We start from the raw sequence: 17,543 nt of genomic DNA, 5'->3' as shown, positions 1-17,543 counted from the left end.
CGCCACGGTTGCAGGTTTGAACTCCAGTCGGGGTACAAACAAGAATAAACCAATAACTGCATAAATTAGTGGAACAACAAATCAATGTCTCTCTCTCTCTCTCTCTCTCTCTTTCAAATCAATAATTTTTTAAAAGAAATTAAGCATAGAATTACCATATGATCCAGTAATTATACCCAAAAGAATTGAAAGCAGGCACTTAGACAGATATTGTATACCCACGTTCGTAGCCGCATTTATTAAAAGATAAAAACAACCCAAGTGGCCTGACCAGGCGGTGGCTCAGTGGATAGAGCATCGAACTGGGACGCGAAAGACCCAGGTTCAAAACCCCAAGGTCGCAGCTTGAGCGCAGGCTCATCTGGTTTGAGCAAAAGCTCACCAGCTTGAGCCCAAGGTCGCTGGCTCGAGCAAGGGGTCACTCACTCTGCTGTAGCCCCCGGTCAAGGCCCATATGAGAAAGCAGTCAATGAACAACTAAGGTGACGCAACAAAGAATCGATGCTTCTCATCTCTCTCCCTTCCTGTCTGTCTGTCTCTTTCTGTCCTTCTCTCTGTCTTTCTCTGTCTCTGTCACACACAAAAAAAGAGTTAACCAATGACTACATAAATAAGTGGAACAATAAATCAACATCTCACTCTCTCAAATCAAAATTATTTTAAAGAAATTAAGCATAGAATTACCATAGGATCCAGTAATTACATCCAAAAGAAGTGAAAGCAGGCACTCAGACAGAGATATACCCATGCTTGTAGCTGCATTTGTTAAAAGATAAAAACAACCCAAGTATTCATGGACAGATGAATAGATACACAAGACATATACAATGGTTTTATAAATATATAAAAACACATAGACAATGGAGTATTATTCAGCCTTAAAAAAGAGAAATTCTGGCCCTGGCTGGTTGGCTCAGCGGTAGCGCGTCGGCCTGGTGTGCGGAGGACCTGGGTTCGATTCCCGGCCAGGGCACATAGGAGAAGCGCCCATTTGCTTCTCCACCCCCACTCCTTCCTCTCTGTCTCTCTCTTCCCCTCCTGCAGCCAAGGCTCCATTGGAGCAAAGATGGCCCGGGCGCTGGGGATGGCTCCTTGGCCTCTGCCCCAGGCGCTAGAGTGGCTCTGGTTGTGGCAGAGCGACGCCCCGGAGGGGCAGAGCATCGCCCCCTGGTGGGTGTGCCGGGTGGATCCCGGTCGGGCGCATGCGGGAGTCTGTCTGACTGTCTCTCCCCATTTCCAGCTTCAGAAAAGTACAAAAAAAAAGGGAAATTCTGAGACACGCTACAACATAGATGAACCTTGAGGATCTTATGCTAAAGAAAATAAGCCAGTCACAATGACTACTTACATGAGGTATCTAAAGGAAGCACATTTATTAAGAAATAAATCAACTCGAGATTATCAGGGTCTAGAGCAGGGGTTGGGATCCTATGGCTCATGAGCCAGATGTGGCTCTTTTGATGGCTGCATCTGGCTTGCAGACAAATCTTTAATAAAAATAATAATAATAACGTTAAAAATATAAAACATTCTCATGTATTACAATCCATTCATTTCCTACCGCTCATGTTCATGATTGCGGGTGGCTGGAGCCAATCACAGCTGTCCTCCGGGACAACACCAAATTTTTATTGGATAATGTGTAACGTACATGGGTCGTTGTATGGCTCTCATGGAATTACATTTTAAAATATGTGGTGTTCATGGCTCTCTCAGCCAAAAAGGTTCCCGACCCCTCGTCTAGAGGGAGGTGAAATGGGGAGTTAGTGGTTAACAGATATGGAGTTTCAGATTGGGAGTTCTGGGGACAGGTGGTGGTGACGATTGTGCAATACCGGCAGTGCACACACCGGGAATTAATGACATGACATTGTACGCTTTTTTTTTAAGTTAAGCGGTTAAAATGGTAAATTTGGTGTTGTGTATGTTTTACCATAATAAAAATCTTTTTTGTTTCGTTTCGTTTTAAGTTACAAGGCAATCTTAACTTCCGTAAATAAACTTTCTGGGAACCCAAGAGGAAGTCAAAACAGAAGAGTGTAGTTTTGCAATGTATCCATGCCCAGGGCCAGTGGGCTGAGGAGCAGCGGACACAGGCCCAGCCTCCCTTTACTGTTGCCTGAGGTTGGGGCCCGGGCAGTCAGTCTGGACAGAGGAGTCTCCGGGGACTGCCTGGGAAGACCCTCTTCCCCATCCTTCATCCCTGTAGCCTGTGGAAGCATCAGGCCTTTGGTCAACACCTTGACATTGTAGGTATTCAGGGAAGATGCTACTTATTTTCTCTTTGTTCTAAAGATTTTTTAAAATTTATTGGTTTTAGAGAGAGAGAGGAAGGGGGAGGAGAAAGAGAGAGAGAGAGAGAGAGAGAGAGAAACACTGATGTGATATTCCACTCATTTATGCATTCATTGGTTGATTCTTATGTACACCCAGACCAAGGATTGAACTTACAACCTTGGTGTATTGGTATAATGCTCTCACCAACTGAGCTACCCAGCCAGGGCTAACTACTTATTTTCTCATGATTCATGAGTTTGTGGAAATTTCATTTTACACATGCAAGCAAGTGTGCTCGCTGCCAATTAGCATCCATGCAACTTCTCGTCAAAAGTTGCACATGGTGGTCATGGGGCTGAGCTCCAAGAATGGAGGGTGCTACCTCTCTGGTTGAGGGATTTGGGGGGGTCTTCCAGCGGAATAAAGAGAATCAGTCCCTGGCATCGTCACTACCTGTGTGACAGTCATGCCGCTCATGACCAGCACCGGAGGGGAGTGAGTCCCCAAGGCTGTGTGTGCCTGGCCGCTGGAACACGGCTCAGGGTGTGGCTGTTGGACAAACAAGAAAACCCAAGCTCAGAGAGGGTAGGTGGCTTGCCTGTGATCACATGGTGAGTGGCAGGCTCGGGTCCAGGCCTCCCTCCAAATTCCACTGGAAGAGAACCCACGAGCATCCTCCCCTTCGGGGATTGGAGGCAAAAGGCTTTCTCCTGGGATTCAGCAAAGGGCTTCCATGAGCCTGATTTGGCTGGAATCTTCAAGGAGAAAAAACTGGGCTCCTTCTCCTTGTCGAGCCCGGACCCTGGCTGTGTGAAGACCCTTCCACCTGGATGGCGTCGGAACCTGCAGACTCCGCCACAGCTGGGTCTTGGCATGGCTCCCCCGGCTGGGCAGAAGACAGCTGGGCAGCGGGAAGGCTCCTTGGCTACTGTTGGAGGCTGGGGGGGGGGGGCGGTAGGCGGTGAGCCGCTGTCTTCCTCAGACAAAATGGTCACACTTCTCAGGAGGACGGCTAAGGTCCACTGGACTCACGCTGGGCTGACACAGGCTCCAGGGGTATATGTTGGTGGCTTTCACAGCCTCAGCCTCTCCTCACTGGGGCATGGGCACCGTGGCTCCTCGCTTAGCCAGGTCCCACCGGCAAGGCTGGCCCTGCTCCGCCCTGATGGCCGCAGGCCTCCTTGCCAAGGAAAGTGGGACACATACAAACTTCGAGGTTGTCAGGAACGGGGCCAGGATTCGCAGCTGCCTGGGATGAGTATTTCCAAGCCCGGAGCTCCTGCCTTCCCATATACCACTGAGATGCAAAGGGCGGAATGTGGGTACAAGGAAGGGTTCAGGGGACCTCTCCTCCTGCCCCCAGAATTGCCCAGAATGGACCTGCTCGAGCAGCTTGGAGCAGCTTGTGGTCCAAGTGCTGAGAGCCCGGTCCGTCTGAATATTGTAGAAGTTTCCTCTGAAGCCTCAAGACAACAGAGTCCACATTCCAGCTGAAACTTCATCCGTGGGGAGAGTCCGAAGCCTCAGGAGTGGCTAGAGAGTGCCGCTGATGCCCCGAGTCCCCTCTCCGCCCCCGAGAGGGGAAGAGGAGTAGAAGGTGCTCTCTCTTTGCTACAAACCTAATTAGCAGGTCGCTGAGACAACCACTCAGGATCTTCCTGTGGTCCTCTGACCCTGTGGATGAACACCCCCCTGGGGACCCTGAGGACAGGTTATGGGCCAGCAGGCCACTCCAATGGCAGAGTGAAGGTGAGGGCAGAGACTGGTGGAAATTGTGTTCTTATTCCCAAGGGCCACCACCATGCTGCCCTCTCCCCTGCCCTGCCCTGCCCCACGCCATAGCATTAAACTCCGCCAGAACCAGGACTCTTTCTCTTTTGCCTCACGGTTGTTTTCCCAGCACCTATTTCGGTGCCTGGCACTTAGTCACTGTTGAATAATATACCCCAAGTTGGCAAACAAGCACCAAGAGCCAGAAAAGGCATGCGGGCCAGAGAGAGAGAGAGAGAATGTGTGTGTGTAATAGATTGGTGATGTCTACTGTGGGCTTGGAGCCAGGAGGAGAAGCAGGGGCACAGGTGCCCACACCTGGAGGACCCCTGGGAACATTGTCTTCAAACTGTAAAACCCAGAACGCTCTCCCAGGTGGCATGCAAAGGAGTCAGGCTCCGGGGAGGTAGTCCCCATCCCCACAGACTGCATTTGAATGTTCAAGAGATCCCTTGGTAAATTGAAAGCATACATCCCCCTTACTGTCCAAGAGAGGTCTGACACGGAAAATCCAGGCCGCTTGTGCCAAAACAGGAGGTTTTGCTTGCAAATGCCTGGTCTGCTTTGGACGGTAATTAGACTGTTGATCGCCCGCCAGCGTTAGGGGCGTTGTGTAAAAGCTCTTTCCCAAGCCCCACATGCTAATAGGAACCGAGGAGGCCCCGCTCAATCAATTCCAAATTGAAGGCAACTTCATTTCCAGACCCACTGGGCATTGCCAATGGACCTCACAGCCAAAGTGAGGAAGTGGCAGCGTGGCCGACACCTCGCCACGCAGAACGCTGAGCGCTTACCCAGGGTGGCCTCCTTTCAGCCGTTAGGCGACAAACCTTGCCCTTGTCATAAAGGTGGGAGGGAACTTGCAGCAGATACCACCCCCCCCCAACCTTTTCTAAAGCATGTGTTTTTTGTTTTATTTTTTTTCTTTCTCTCTCTTAGAATCCAGAAGGCCTGAGTCATCCGTCCACACTCTGGCTTAATTTACAAAATCCGTCCACCCGCCCAGTAGCCTCATGGACAGGCACGAAACCCCCTCCCTCCCTCCCTCCTGGCTATATATAACCGTTAAGAAAATTCTGATTGAGAAAGACAGTGAGTAGCAAATGACAACCGTTGTTAACAAGTTTGTCAAGGAGCCGGCAGAAATCTTTATTCTAAGGTTTACACGAAGTCCGTTTAACCTCTCTGCACAAAGTAACGTGTTTGTAGGCACTGACTTTGTAAAATACATAGCTGGTGCGTTGAATGAGTGTGAGTGTGTGTGTGTGTGTGTGTGTGTGTGTGTTTTGTGGGGGAGACAAAGGAAGAGAGCTTTTCAGGACAATTTGCAAATAGAAATATCTGATGAATGAAATTCAAATCAAACATCTGGGGACTGGTGCCCCCCAGAACCTTGGGGTTCTATAGCCCACCTCCTGCAGTTTGCTGTCACTCCATTCACCAAACCTTTCTCTCCTCCTAAGTCATCATCCTCACCCCCATTAAAGTGCTGGCTGATCTCAAACTGCCAACAATCCCAGAGTTCACTTCAATGTAACTGGCCTCCCCTTGTTGGCAGATTTTCTTCATTTAATTTTCTGGAGCTCTGTTAGTTTCCTGAGGCTGCTACAATAAATTACTACAAGCTTGGTGACTTGAAAGCCTCAGAAATTTATCCTCTAACAGTTTTGGAGCCAGATGTCCCAACTTATGGGGTCGTGGGGCCATGCTCATATTTCAAAAAAAAGAAAAAGAAAGTTCATAGGCATGGAGCTATTCACTGCTGAGCTACCCACACCAGGTACAACTGGAAACATTGTATATGTCTAGCAATTAGCAATTGGAGACAATAAAGTGTATTTGTGACCCAACATAGGAATCATAGCGGGGGTATGCAAATGATCCACGAAAGGGGTTCATTTAGCAGTTTTTATGAGGTTAATATTGGCCTCTTGCATTCCACCGCCTGTATGTGTGGATCTGAATTTCTGCTGCCCCAATTTGTGGCTTAAACCTTCTTCTGCAGCTTGAATTCCCGCCCCTCCCTCCCCCAAGCGATTTTATGCTTCATGAGGCCTCAGGTCAAACAAGGAGAGTTTGAGCGGCCCACCTGGAGCGTCTCCATGAGCCTTCAAGGCCTGACCACTGCTGTGGGGAGCCCTTGGGTGGTACCGAGGTTGTGGACCAGCTGACCAGTGCCTGGGCTCCAAGAGGGCGGACCTCCCTCTCCCCTCCTGTGGAATGGAAGCTTTGTCTTCTTCCCATCTGGGGCAACTCTGGTACTGTGCCCGCGATGAATAGCATTTCTTGGCAACGGATGGGAAAGGCAAACCTCTCTTACTACACAGAGAGTGAATCTTAGACTAGACGCTAACCGGGGTCCCTGGCTTCTGCAGGGACATTATCTCCTGGCTGTTTCCCAGTAGTCCTGTGCTGGCAGAGTTACTAAGACCATAGCCATAGCCCTTCCTGCCAGCACACAGAGTGGTGCTCAATTTCCTCTCTTCTTTCTCTCTCTCTCTCTCACACACACACACACACACACACACATACACACTTGTATGACAAACACACCCATACCAAACCAATAGCTTAGTTTTTCCACTGATCTGAAAAAGAATGGGGAAGGGACACACAGAGAGAAGCATCAACTCGTTTCACTTAGTTGTTCCATTTACATAGTTGTGCACTCATTGGTTGTTTCTCACATATGCCCTGACCAGGGATCGAACCCATGACCTCCGCATGCCAAGATGACGCTCTATCCACCAAGGCACCAGACCCTAATCAAGGCCCTAATCAATATCTGACAGAAAGAATGGACAGAGCTGGGAAGCAATCAAAAAAATGTGAAGAACATTCTAGAACAGCCAGCACCAGACCCACAAGGGTCTGGGGCCAGAACTGAAGTCATCATCACAGGCTCTGTCCCGCATGTGGCTGGAAGTACTGCAAATGGAAATATTGAGCAAAGTTAATTAGCTAATGTGGACCTTCAATATCAGCATTAATAATAAAGCAAAGATGTATTGGGTTAATAGAGATGAAGTTGGTAATGTTAGTAAAATGGTCATTAAGGATTTTCTCCTCTGAAAGCAATGAACAGAGCATTCATAAAGGGTGGCTTATTATAACTCCCTCCTCTGCCATCGTGGTTCCTTAAAAGAAGTCTATGTAAAGGATTTTAAAAATTATTACCAGGTTTTTTATAATTAAAAAAAAAGAGAGAGATGTGTAAAATTTAAAATGTAAATCCTATCTTTAGGTATCCGCGTTACTTATGGACCATATTAAAATGTTAACACATATTTAGGTTAGAGTACCAGCCGACTATCTGCCCATGTGGAATGTTAATAAAAGTAGGACTTGACACCCAGGTGTGAACATCACATACCATTTGTTCAACATCCATTAAACCCTAGCTAGTACTGTTAGGAGCTAGAAACATTATGTTTGTTTAAAAAAAAAAAAAAAAAAAAAAAAAAGCTTAGTAACTAATGGAGATTATGCTAAAGTGAAATAAGCCGGTCAGAAAGGCAAGTACCATATGACGTCACTTATATGTGGAAGCCAATGCACAAAATAAACAGGCAAAAAAGGAACAGACTCCTAGATAAAGAGAACAAACTGACAGCTGTCAGAAAGGAAGAGGGTTGGGGAGAGAGGCGCTGTGTGACTGAAGTGAAAGGATTAAACAAAGAAAATAAAAGGATCTTAGACACAGACAACAGTGTGGGGATTAGGGAAAGGGGGTGGGTGGGGGAGGAAAGTGGGTAAAAGGGAATAAATGGCAATGGAGAGAGACTTGACTTGGAGTGGTGAGCACATGCAGTGTACAGAGGATGCATTATGGAATGGAACGCCACCCAAAGCCTACGCAACTTTATTAACCAGTGTCACCCCAATAAATCCAACTAAAAAAAGAAACCAGCGGCAGGGAACGAGGTCACTGAACTCCTAGTTCCCGCCCCAAGCGTGCACGTCCCAAATGGCTCCCGGGCTGTTTATTCCATACGTGCCCATCCCGCCGGCAGCGCGGAAGGAACAAAGGGACAGTGTGAACCGGCACGACGCGGGGCCGCGTGGCCGGGGCGGCGAGGTCCGCCCCGCGGGAGGGCAGGGCGTGGGCAGCGGGTTTATCCGAGGACAGTTTCTGCAGGGAGAGTCTGGGGACCAAGAAGCCCCTTCTTCAAAAATCCCTCCTCCGATTCCCGTTAGCCACGCAGCGGGTCAGAAGGGGGCGTGGTCGCCGGGATCGCGGGCCGCAGCCGGGGTAGCCGCGTCCCAGGTCCCCGCCGGCGCCTAGCCCGGCCCCACGCCCCCTCCCCGCCCGCCCGCCCGGCGACACCGCCACCGACCGCGCGGGTGGGGCGCCGCGTGCGCGCCGGGTGCGTTTTTTTTTTTTTTTTTTTCTCTCTCTCTTTCTTTCGGGTCAAACTTTGTCCACGTGAACCGCCCCCCATTCACTTCTGCGCCAATGGGAGGGCGCGGACGGATCCCGAGAGGGGCCACGAGGCCGCGCCGCCCGCGGCCGCTTCATAACGCGCCGTGCGTGACGTGAGGGGTTCCTGTTGCAATGGCGAGCTGAGCCGGAGGATGTGCAGCGGAGGCGCCGGCCACGAAGAGGACGCGGACGGGCGCCGCGCGATCGCAGCCGAGCCGGCCGGAGCACACGAGCGGGGCGGGGCGGAGGCCCGGACACGGCCGCCACTGCAGACGCCGCTGCGCCGGCCCCGCGCCCCCGCGCGCGAGCGGGAGGAGCCGCCGCCGCCGCCGCCGCCGTGGCTGCCGCCGCCTTGCGCCCGAGCCGCCGCCGGCGCGCGCCGGCCATGGTCCCCTCTTAAAGGCGCAGGCCGTGGCGGTGCGCGTGCGGAACAAAGCGCCGGCGCGGGGCCTGCGGGCGGCTCGGGGGCCGCGATGGGCGCGGCGGGCCCGCGGCGGCCGCGGCGCTGCCCGGGCCGGGCCTCGCGGCGCTAGGGCGGGCTGGCCTCCGCGGGCGGGGGCGGCGAGCCGAGGGCGCGCGGTGCCTGCAGCGGCGGCGGCGGCGGCGGCGGCGGCCCGGCGGGCGGAGCGGCGCGGACATGGCCGCGCGCGGCCGGCGCGCCTGGCTCAGCGTGCTGCTCGGGCTGGTGCTGGGGTTCGTGCTGGCCTCGCGGCTCGTCCTGCCCCGCGCTTCCGAGCTGAAGCGAGCGGGCCCGCGGCGCCGCGCCAGCCCCGAGGGTTGCCAGCCCAGGCAGGCGGCGGCGGCGGCGGGGGCGGCAGCTTCCCAGGTCGGCGGGGCGCGTGGCGATGCGCGCGGGGCGCAGCTCTGGCCGCACGGGCCGGCCCCGGAGGGCGGTCCGCGCGACAGGAACTTTCTCTTCGTGGGAGTCATGACCGCTCAGAAATACCTGCAGACCCGCGCCGTGGCCGTCTACAGGTGAGAGCCCCTGCCCCGCCGGCGCCTCCTCCTGCACCCAGCACGCAGGCGGGCGGCCCTGCAGAGCCTCCCGTGGCTCCTGCCTTCGCCTGGTTCCCAGAGCCGAGGCGTCAGCCCCCGGGGTGATGCGGGGCATTGGCAGCAGAGATCAGAGGCGTGATGGACGTGAAGCACCACACTCGGGAGCGTGGTCTTCGGGGCCAGGTAGACCAGGTTGTTCCCTCCGGGCGGTGGTCCTCACCTGACTTTGTGCGAGGCATTTCAGCTCTCCCTGTTCAGACCTCCTTTGTGAAATGGGCCTGACTGGACGCTGTCTCCCTCATAAGGCTGTTAGAAAAACCTTTAGCTGTGATCAGTGATGGCAATGGTCGTTATTATTCCATTCTCTGAAATCGACCCCTTTGCCCTTGCAGCGCTAGAGCCCACGCCACTTAACCTGGTTGGACACTTTCTGTAGCATACATATAGGTTTCACATTTGGCAGCACTTCTGTTGATGAAAGGGGGTGCCCACTACACGCAGAAAACACCATTCTGCTCCGTGAATGGAGAGAGAACCTTTGGGAAAAGCGGTTCCTGACCCCCGACGGACCTGGTGTTAACTAGCTCAGTTTAGTGATATTATCCAGTGTCTGGGCTCTCTCATTGGCCAGATGAGTCATAAAAGTGGCTGGAATCATGTTCTGGATTAGCAGAGGGATTAGCCAGAGTCGTCTTTAGAAGGGACATGATTTGGGAATTCAGGGTTGTGCTGGAGTGAACGGGAGAGAGAAGAGGGGTGTGTAGGTTCATGAAGGGGTTTAATGGAAACCTCTCCCGTCTGGGAAGCGCAGAAATGCTGAAGAACAGCCCAGTGCTGGGAGGTCATCAGGGAATGAGCTTTTGGAGCAGGCAGTGCTGAGCAAGGCCAGGCGGGTTGCCGCTGGTTCTTCCTCTGCTGCCAGTCCCTTTATAACTTCAGCTTTTAAAAGCAGCCCAGGTCTGAATGTTCAGACGCTAGGTGTTGTAAGAGGGAGAGCTTATCTGGAGCCCCGAGGATGTTAAGGATTGAAAAGAGAAGATAAAGGGCTGAGGGAAATGTCTGCCCTTTCAGCGCCTTGACCCCTGTGTTTCCATTAGGGTTTGGTCTAAATTCAGGGCTCAGGTTCTGCCCAGAAGGCTCCTCGGTGACTGAAAAGCTTAGTTTAAATTCAGACTAACATCACTACTTGGAAACCTGCAGGTCAAGGTGTTGGGTTCCACCCCACCCTCCACCAGATCTACCGTGAATTACCCAGAATTATATGTATGTTGTGCTTTTTGAGGAGAGAAATATCCACATCAGTAATTGAGAATGAGCTATATAAATTGTAATAAAGCATGGTTTTAAAAAGTAAATTGGGGGGAGAGGGTAAACCCTCATGACTGCAATTTCGTAACAAGCCCTGTGATTGTACAACATCCATGACAATTATCAAAGTAATTTGTTCATGTAGTAGTAGATAGGGTGACCCCTTGTCCCACAAACAAATAGAGTTCCATGGATACAAAATCAGTGTATAGGAACCCATAGGGGTTCTGTTGAACCAGCAGACTGAACCTAGCGTTTCACACTGGAAGATGATCTTGTCCCAATGCCCGTGCTTGATTTCCTTTGGCCTCCCTCCAAATCTTATATCTCATCTCTTTCTCTGTGCAATTTTATCCCATTGTTTTTCTTTCAGGCTGTTAGGGGAAAGTGGAAACACTTTGCCCTCTGTTCCCTCCTCTCCCTTTTTTGTGACAACTTTTGCCTTTCTGATAAAGGCAAGCCCTTATTCAGAAACATTGTATCCTATCTTCTCTCTTTGTGACAACTCTGTCTTTCCCATAAAGGAAAGCCCTTAGGAGGGAAACAATGTATCCTACCCAGTCTTTCTGTCAAGGATCTTACAACCTTTTCCTTTTGTCTCTCTGATCAGAAGGAGTTACAGTTACTAAAGCCTGGGGGTGCACCTACCCTGGCTGGTTAAGGCCCTCTGCTTCTCAGCTGTCTACCCTGTGTTTAGGTTGGCTGCCAGAGAAGGTACAAGACGATTTTAGCCTTCAGGAAGTTTGAGGCGGACCTGACTTGGGATGGAGGTTACAGGGTGTAATTTATGATTATGATTTTGCTGCGCTTTGCAGCCTGGGCCAGAAGTCCATGGTCAGCTCTTAGGCCGGAAATCTCATGCACAGTTCAAGTATAAAAGTCAGCCTGAATCTTCTATCCCTAGGTAGAACTGTGATTTGACTGGGGGGGGGGGGTCAGCTCTATATCTCCCCTAAAAGGCAGATTCATTCTTTACCTTAGAAATAATTTCAGTGCTTCTCATTTTTTTTTGTTTTGTTTTAATACAATAATTATTTGGCTTCTGGGTTGGAGGAGATGCCAACATTTTTGGTAAACTAAGCACACAGGTGTACTTTTATGTGACGGTGCTGAAAATGTCAGAGTGGAGGTCTAGGGATAGTAACTGTCTGAAGTCCAGAAAGAAGCTTAAGAAAACCTTTGAAAAATTCAAGGAGATATGCCTTTCTGAACTGGAGCTAGTGCATTTCATGATGGGACAGCCCCGTCCCTGAGGACTTTTACTTTTGCAGACTTACCATGTGGCTGAAGTAGGGCGGGGGCCACCCAGAGCTGTTAGTGATGCCATGACAGCTGAGAGCAGGCACGAAACCAGTTTTTAAAAACAAGCAAAACAGAGCCCAAAGTGTGGCGGGTCAGGGACCATCCAGGGCCGACTTCTTAGAGCATGGTGCAAGTCACAGGAGCGGTCCTGATTCCTCAGAACGTTCAGATACACACACCTAGAATGTGTGCCTTAGTTCAGTAAGGACCCGCATGGCCTCTCTCAGTCCAGACTCTTGGATATCAGGGACACAAGAGTAGAGATGCTTGTTGTCATGGAGCTGCTGTGACAGTGGGAGAGGCAGACACCAAAAAGAGGGTTTTTATGCTAGTTTGTGGTGGGGACTGTGGAGAAAATAGAACAGGGTAAGGGCAGAGCAGGGCAGGGTGGGGTGGTGTCATCTTGTAGTTGGCTGGGGAAGACCTCAGAGAACTGGCTTCGGGGCTGAGATCTGATCAGGAGGAACCGGTTGTGAATGTCAGCGATGAGCATACATACAAGTCAGAGGGGACAGCTGGTGAATTACAAGGGGCCCCAGCTCGGAAAGGGGGTTGGCAGCGTCAAGGCCGTCGTTTGATACACAAAATTAGCCCTTGGAGGGTTTCAGCAGGAAAGGGAGGTGATTGCATTTATGTTCTCAAAAGTGAAGCCTGCCTCACACATGGAGAACCTGTTGGGGAGTGGTCTAGGTGGAGGTGAGGGTGGCTGAGGCCAGTGTGGGCATCGTGCAGATGGAGAGAATGTACGGTTGCTGGATTTGTACTGGGTGGAGCCAGAGTTTCAGACAGGCCGACGAACTCTCCTGAGGAGTAAGCACAGAGGAATTAGTGGAGACTTCTAGGATTTTGCCTTGAGCGGCAGGCAAAGTGGTTGCGTCGTTTATCGTTTATCGAGCTGAGGAAGACCAGAAGGCGGAAAGAGTTAGGGGAGGGAGGTGAGTTAACAGAGAGCTGGTTTTGCACAGGAAGAGTTTTCAGAAAGCATTCAGACCCACAGGTTGGGTGTATCCTTAGCTTCATCAGTGTGATGGATTTAAAAAGAAATTGAGAGAAGATTTGCATCTGAAGCAATCTTTAAACTAAGATTCTTTGAAGGTTCTGGGTTGCTGGAGCTCTGCAAATAATCAAAACGATTTGTTTGGACTCATCTGCAAAATATCTGTATTCACGTTAATTTCTTTCTTTTTTTATTTTTTTTTATTTTTTTTATTTTTCTGAAGCTGGAAATGGGGAGTGACAGTCAGACAGACTCCCGCATGCGGCACGCCCACCAGGGGGCGATGCTCTGCCCCTCTGGTGTGTCGCTCTGTCACGACCAGAGCCACTCTAGCGCTTGGGGCAGAGGCCAAGGAGCCATCCCCAGCGCCCAGGCCATCTTTGCTCCAATGGAGCCTCGGCTGCAGGAGGGGAAGAGAGAGACAGAGAGGAAGGAGAAGGGGAGGGGTGGAGAAGCAGATGGGCGCTTCTCCTGTGTGCCCTGGCCGGGAATCGAACCCGGGACTTCTGCACGCCAGGCCGACGCTCTACCACTGAGCCAACCGGCCAGGGCATGTTAATTTCATTTTAAAATGGTACCCTGATTCTTCCCAGCTAATTTTTTATGCTGGTTAGTGACTAGTCATCTAACCTGTGGGTTCTTTATGTCTTTCATAAGTAGCTGCAATTCGTATTCTCCCACATTTTTCTCACTTTTTTTTGTCATTTGATACACAAAACTTAAATTTTCATGTAGTTTAGTCTTTTCCCTTTTTTAAAAAAACTTTTTCTTTGACTTGAGAAGCTGGGGGGGTAAGGGAGAGAGAGAGAGAGAGAGGCATCAACTTGTTGTTCCTCTTAGTTGTGCACTCGTTGTGCTTCTCCTATGTATGTGCCCAGACCGAAGCTAGAACCTGTGACCTCGGGACACCGGTCCAACCCTCTACCCACTGAGCCACCCGGCCGGGCCCAGGTCTTTCCCTTTTTAATTTTAGTTCTTTTTATTTATTTTTCCTAAGCTCAGAAAGTGCCCAGTAGAGATTTCTTAAAGTGAAACTTTTTTTCTTTTCTAATTCTAGAAGGGGTAGAAATGTTTCAGCCTCACGTTTCAGCAGTATCTGTTAAACAAGTCCCCCATCCCACTTCCCCACCCACCGAAATGCCATCTTCCTCGTGCTCGGAATTCCTGGGTACGTTTCTGGACTTCCTGTTTTGTCTCATTGATCTTTCTGTCTGTTCTCATGCCAGTACCACCCATCGAAATGATTGGAGGTTGAATAATATTTTAATATCCGGTAGACAAGTGCCCCTTTGTTACGCTTCCGTCGCAGACATTTCTTGGCTACACTTCACCTGTTCTTGCCGGGAGAGTTGTGATGCTATTGAGATTTTTTTTTTCTCTCTAAATTAATGGTTTGATAAAAAGCATACATACTTAGCCTTTTTAAAATTTTATTTTCAGAGAGAGAGAGCGAGAGAGGAGAGAATGAGAAAGAGGCCGGGAGAAGCAGGAAGCATCAGCTCCCATATGTGCCTTACAGGCTAGCCCAGGGTTTCGAACCGGCGACCTCAGTGTTTCAGGTTGACACTTTATCCACTGCGCCACCACAGGTCAGGCCATACTTAGCTTTTTAGTCCATTTTTTTATGCTCAGAGAAGTAAGCTAACCTCACACCTTTTTATTTGTCTTGGTTCTTAGCTGCCCTGGGCTGAAGAAGGGGAACTGTTTTTGTTCCTTCTTTATTTTCTTAGAAGAAAGAGGTGGATGGCTTCCCTTCTTCGCCCTGGAGTGATAAAGGCCTCTGTGAGAGATGGAGGGAGTTGTGGGGAGAAAGTTTGAGAAGCACTAGCTCTAGATACGGGGAATCTTATTGCAAGAGGTGCGGTCACTTTCTGGCCTCTTCTGAATGTCTCCACTGAAGACGGAGCGTTCCTCTTACCGACCTTAGTAGGCAGAGTCTCAGCATTCCTTTACTTGTTCCTTGAATTCAGGAAACCTGGTTTATCTTGAAACACTCTAGAGCAGTGGTCCCCAACCCCCGGGCCGTGGACCGGTACTGGTCCGTGGGCCATTTGGTACCGGTCCGCAGAGAAAGAATAAATAACTTACATTATTTCCGTTTTATTTATATTTAAGTCTGAACAATGTTTTATTTTTTAAAATGACCAGATTCCCTCTGTTACATTCGTCTAAGACTCACTCTTGACGCTTGTCTCGTAAGTTCGACAATTATATTTAAAAATACCACAGTTTTACCTGATTAGGCGGTGGTGCAGTGGATAGAGCATCGGACTGGGATGCTGAGGACCCAGGTTTGAGACCCCGAGGTCGCCAGCTTGAGCATGGGCTCATCTGGTTTGAGCAAAAGCTCACAAACTTGGACCCAAGGTCACTGGCTCCAGCAAGGGGTTACTCGGTCTCCTAAAGGCCCGCGGTCAAGGCACATATGAGAAAGCAATGTGTTGTCGCAATGTGCAATGAAAAACTAATGATTGATGCTTCTCATCTCTCCGTTCCTGTCTGTCTGTTCCTGTCTATCCCTCTCTCTGACTCTCTCTCTGTCTCTGTAATAAATAAATAAAAATTAAAATAAAAAAAATACCACAGTTTTTACGCTGGTCACATAATTTTATTTTGTGCATTTATCTGTCCCACCCTAAAGGCCTGTCCGAGAAAATATTTTCTGACATTAAATAGGTCCGTGGCCCAAAAAAGGTTGGGGACCACTGCTCTAGAGCAATGCTTGTTTCTCAGATAGGATTCAATTTGACAAAAATGTACTACCAAAAGTACAAAAATGTACTTCCATAATCCAGGGAACCAACCTGGAAGTGAACGTTTTGGGCACAACCCATTTTCTGCTATGAATTACCTGTGCAGGAAGACTAATGAAAAATGTGCTCTTGAAAACGAGTCTCGTTTTAGAAGTTTAGAAGTCTTGGTTCCAGATCTTGATGCCCTCAGAGCCAGGGGTCCCCAAACTGCGGCCCCCACCGCACTTCCGGAAGGGACACCTCTTTCATTGGTGGTCAGTGAGAGGAGTTACTGTATGGTGGTCCTGGAGTACTATATGTGGCGGCGTCACGTACAGTAGTATTTCTGGTGACGCGGGATGCATGCGTCACGGCTCCGGAAGCGTGTCATATCACTTGTTATGGCTAGCAGTGACAAATATGGAACCGGACATTGACCATCTCATTAGCCAAAAGCAGGCCCATAGTTCCCATTGAAATACTGGTCAGTTTGTTGATTTAAATTTACTTGTTCTTTATTTTAAATACTGTATTTGTTTCCATTTTGTTTTTATACTTTAAAATAAGATATGTGCAGTGTGCATAGGGATTTGTTCATAGTTTTTTTATAGTCCGGCTCTCCAACGGTCTGAGGGACAGTGAACTGGCCCCCTGTGTAAAATGTTTGGGGACCCCTGCGTCAGACAGTCGGAGTTACCCCCGGATGGCTGTGGTTGTCAGTAGAAGGTGATACCTGATCATTTTCATCCCATGGACATTGTTACATTTGCCCTTAAACAAAGTTGCTATTTATTGAAAGTAGATAACTAATCCTATCCTTGGGCGTTTCATTGTTTAGGGAAGGAGATGGGTAATATTGGCTGATGGGGGTCCCAGGATACCCACACTAATTACTGTGGGGCTACTGATGAGTGACAAAGGGGTTCACAGAAGTTCTGCCCCTCGCTCCTGCCCCTTTCTCCTGCTTCGTCCTGAAGGCTGAGTGAGGTTCCCAGAAACATGGAGGAGCAGGAAGTCATGGATAAGGTGACGACAAGGACAGTTCACTGGGGCGGCGATCTGAGACCCAGCAAGTCTTCTAGAAACTTTTCCCAAAGGAACGTCAAGATATCCCCCAAGACGCAGAAAGGTCCAAGGTCTTTGGTGTCTGGCCCTAGGAGTTGTGGACTCCAAATGAGCTGGCTGAGTTACCCACACCGGGATCCACTTCTCAACCACCAGAAAACTGTGGCTGAGGTACTGGCACGAGGAGAGGGTCCCCGTATATTTAAGTGCGAGTAGATGATAAAGCCGTGCGCCCAGCGTGAGCCGCCTTTCGCTTCAGGTCAGACAAAATAAACGTGTGTGCGCGCAGCGCCGCAGAGGAAGAAGTGAGTGTTCCCAGCATGGTGCCCAGTGACTTTTCATATCCTCCTTAGCACTTTTCTGTTTTCTGAGTCTTCCTACAATGAGTGATTATTTTGTAATAATGCACAGAAAAAAAATTTTTTTTAAGGCAGCGAGGGGAGGAGATGACAGCTCTCGGGAGGAAATGTGAGGGCGGTCTGAGTCGTAGGCAACTGCAGTGCGGCTGGGCCCAGATGGCCGGCTGGCTCTGGGCTCCTGGGAACTTGTCCGGGGTCATTCTTGTTTCAGTAAAGTGACAGTTAATCCTGTCCGGAAGCGTAGGGATAAACACGTCTCTGCAGTGACTGTAATTACGTTTTCCTCAGTTACCGGAACGTCACAGCTTCCAGGG

The 17,543-nt window shown here is 50.0% G+C and overlaps 1 protein-coding gene across 1 annotated transcript in view; it reads left to right on the top strand.

The window, feature by feature from the left end:
• Window positions 1–8,999: 8,999 nt before the first annotated feature.
• The window catches only part of CHSY1 (chondroitin sulfate synthase 1), a 48,105-nt gene continuing 39,561 nt past the window's right edge, over window positions 9,000–17,543 (top strand). Inside the window, exon 1 of the mRNA XM_066239091.1 lies at window positions 9,000–9,445. Within this exon, the coding sequence (XP_066095188.1) occupies window positions 9,108–9,445 (338 nt within the window). The 5' untranslated portion in view covers window positions 9,000–9,107. The remainder of the gene's footprint in view (window positions 9,446–17,543) is intronic.

The sequence above is a fragment of the Saccopteryx bilineata genome, chromosome 7 (assembly GCF_036850765.1).
Source record: "Saccopteryx bilineata isolate mSacBil1 chromosome 7, mSacBil1_pri_phased_curated, whole genome shotgun sequence".
Lineage (NCBI taxonomy): Eukaryota > Metazoa > Chordata > Mammalia > Chiroptera > Emballonuridae > Saccopteryx > Saccopteryx bilineata.
The sequence above is the reverse complement of the archived record's forward strand: the minus strand, read 5'-3'. Positions and strand labels throughout refer to the sequence as shown.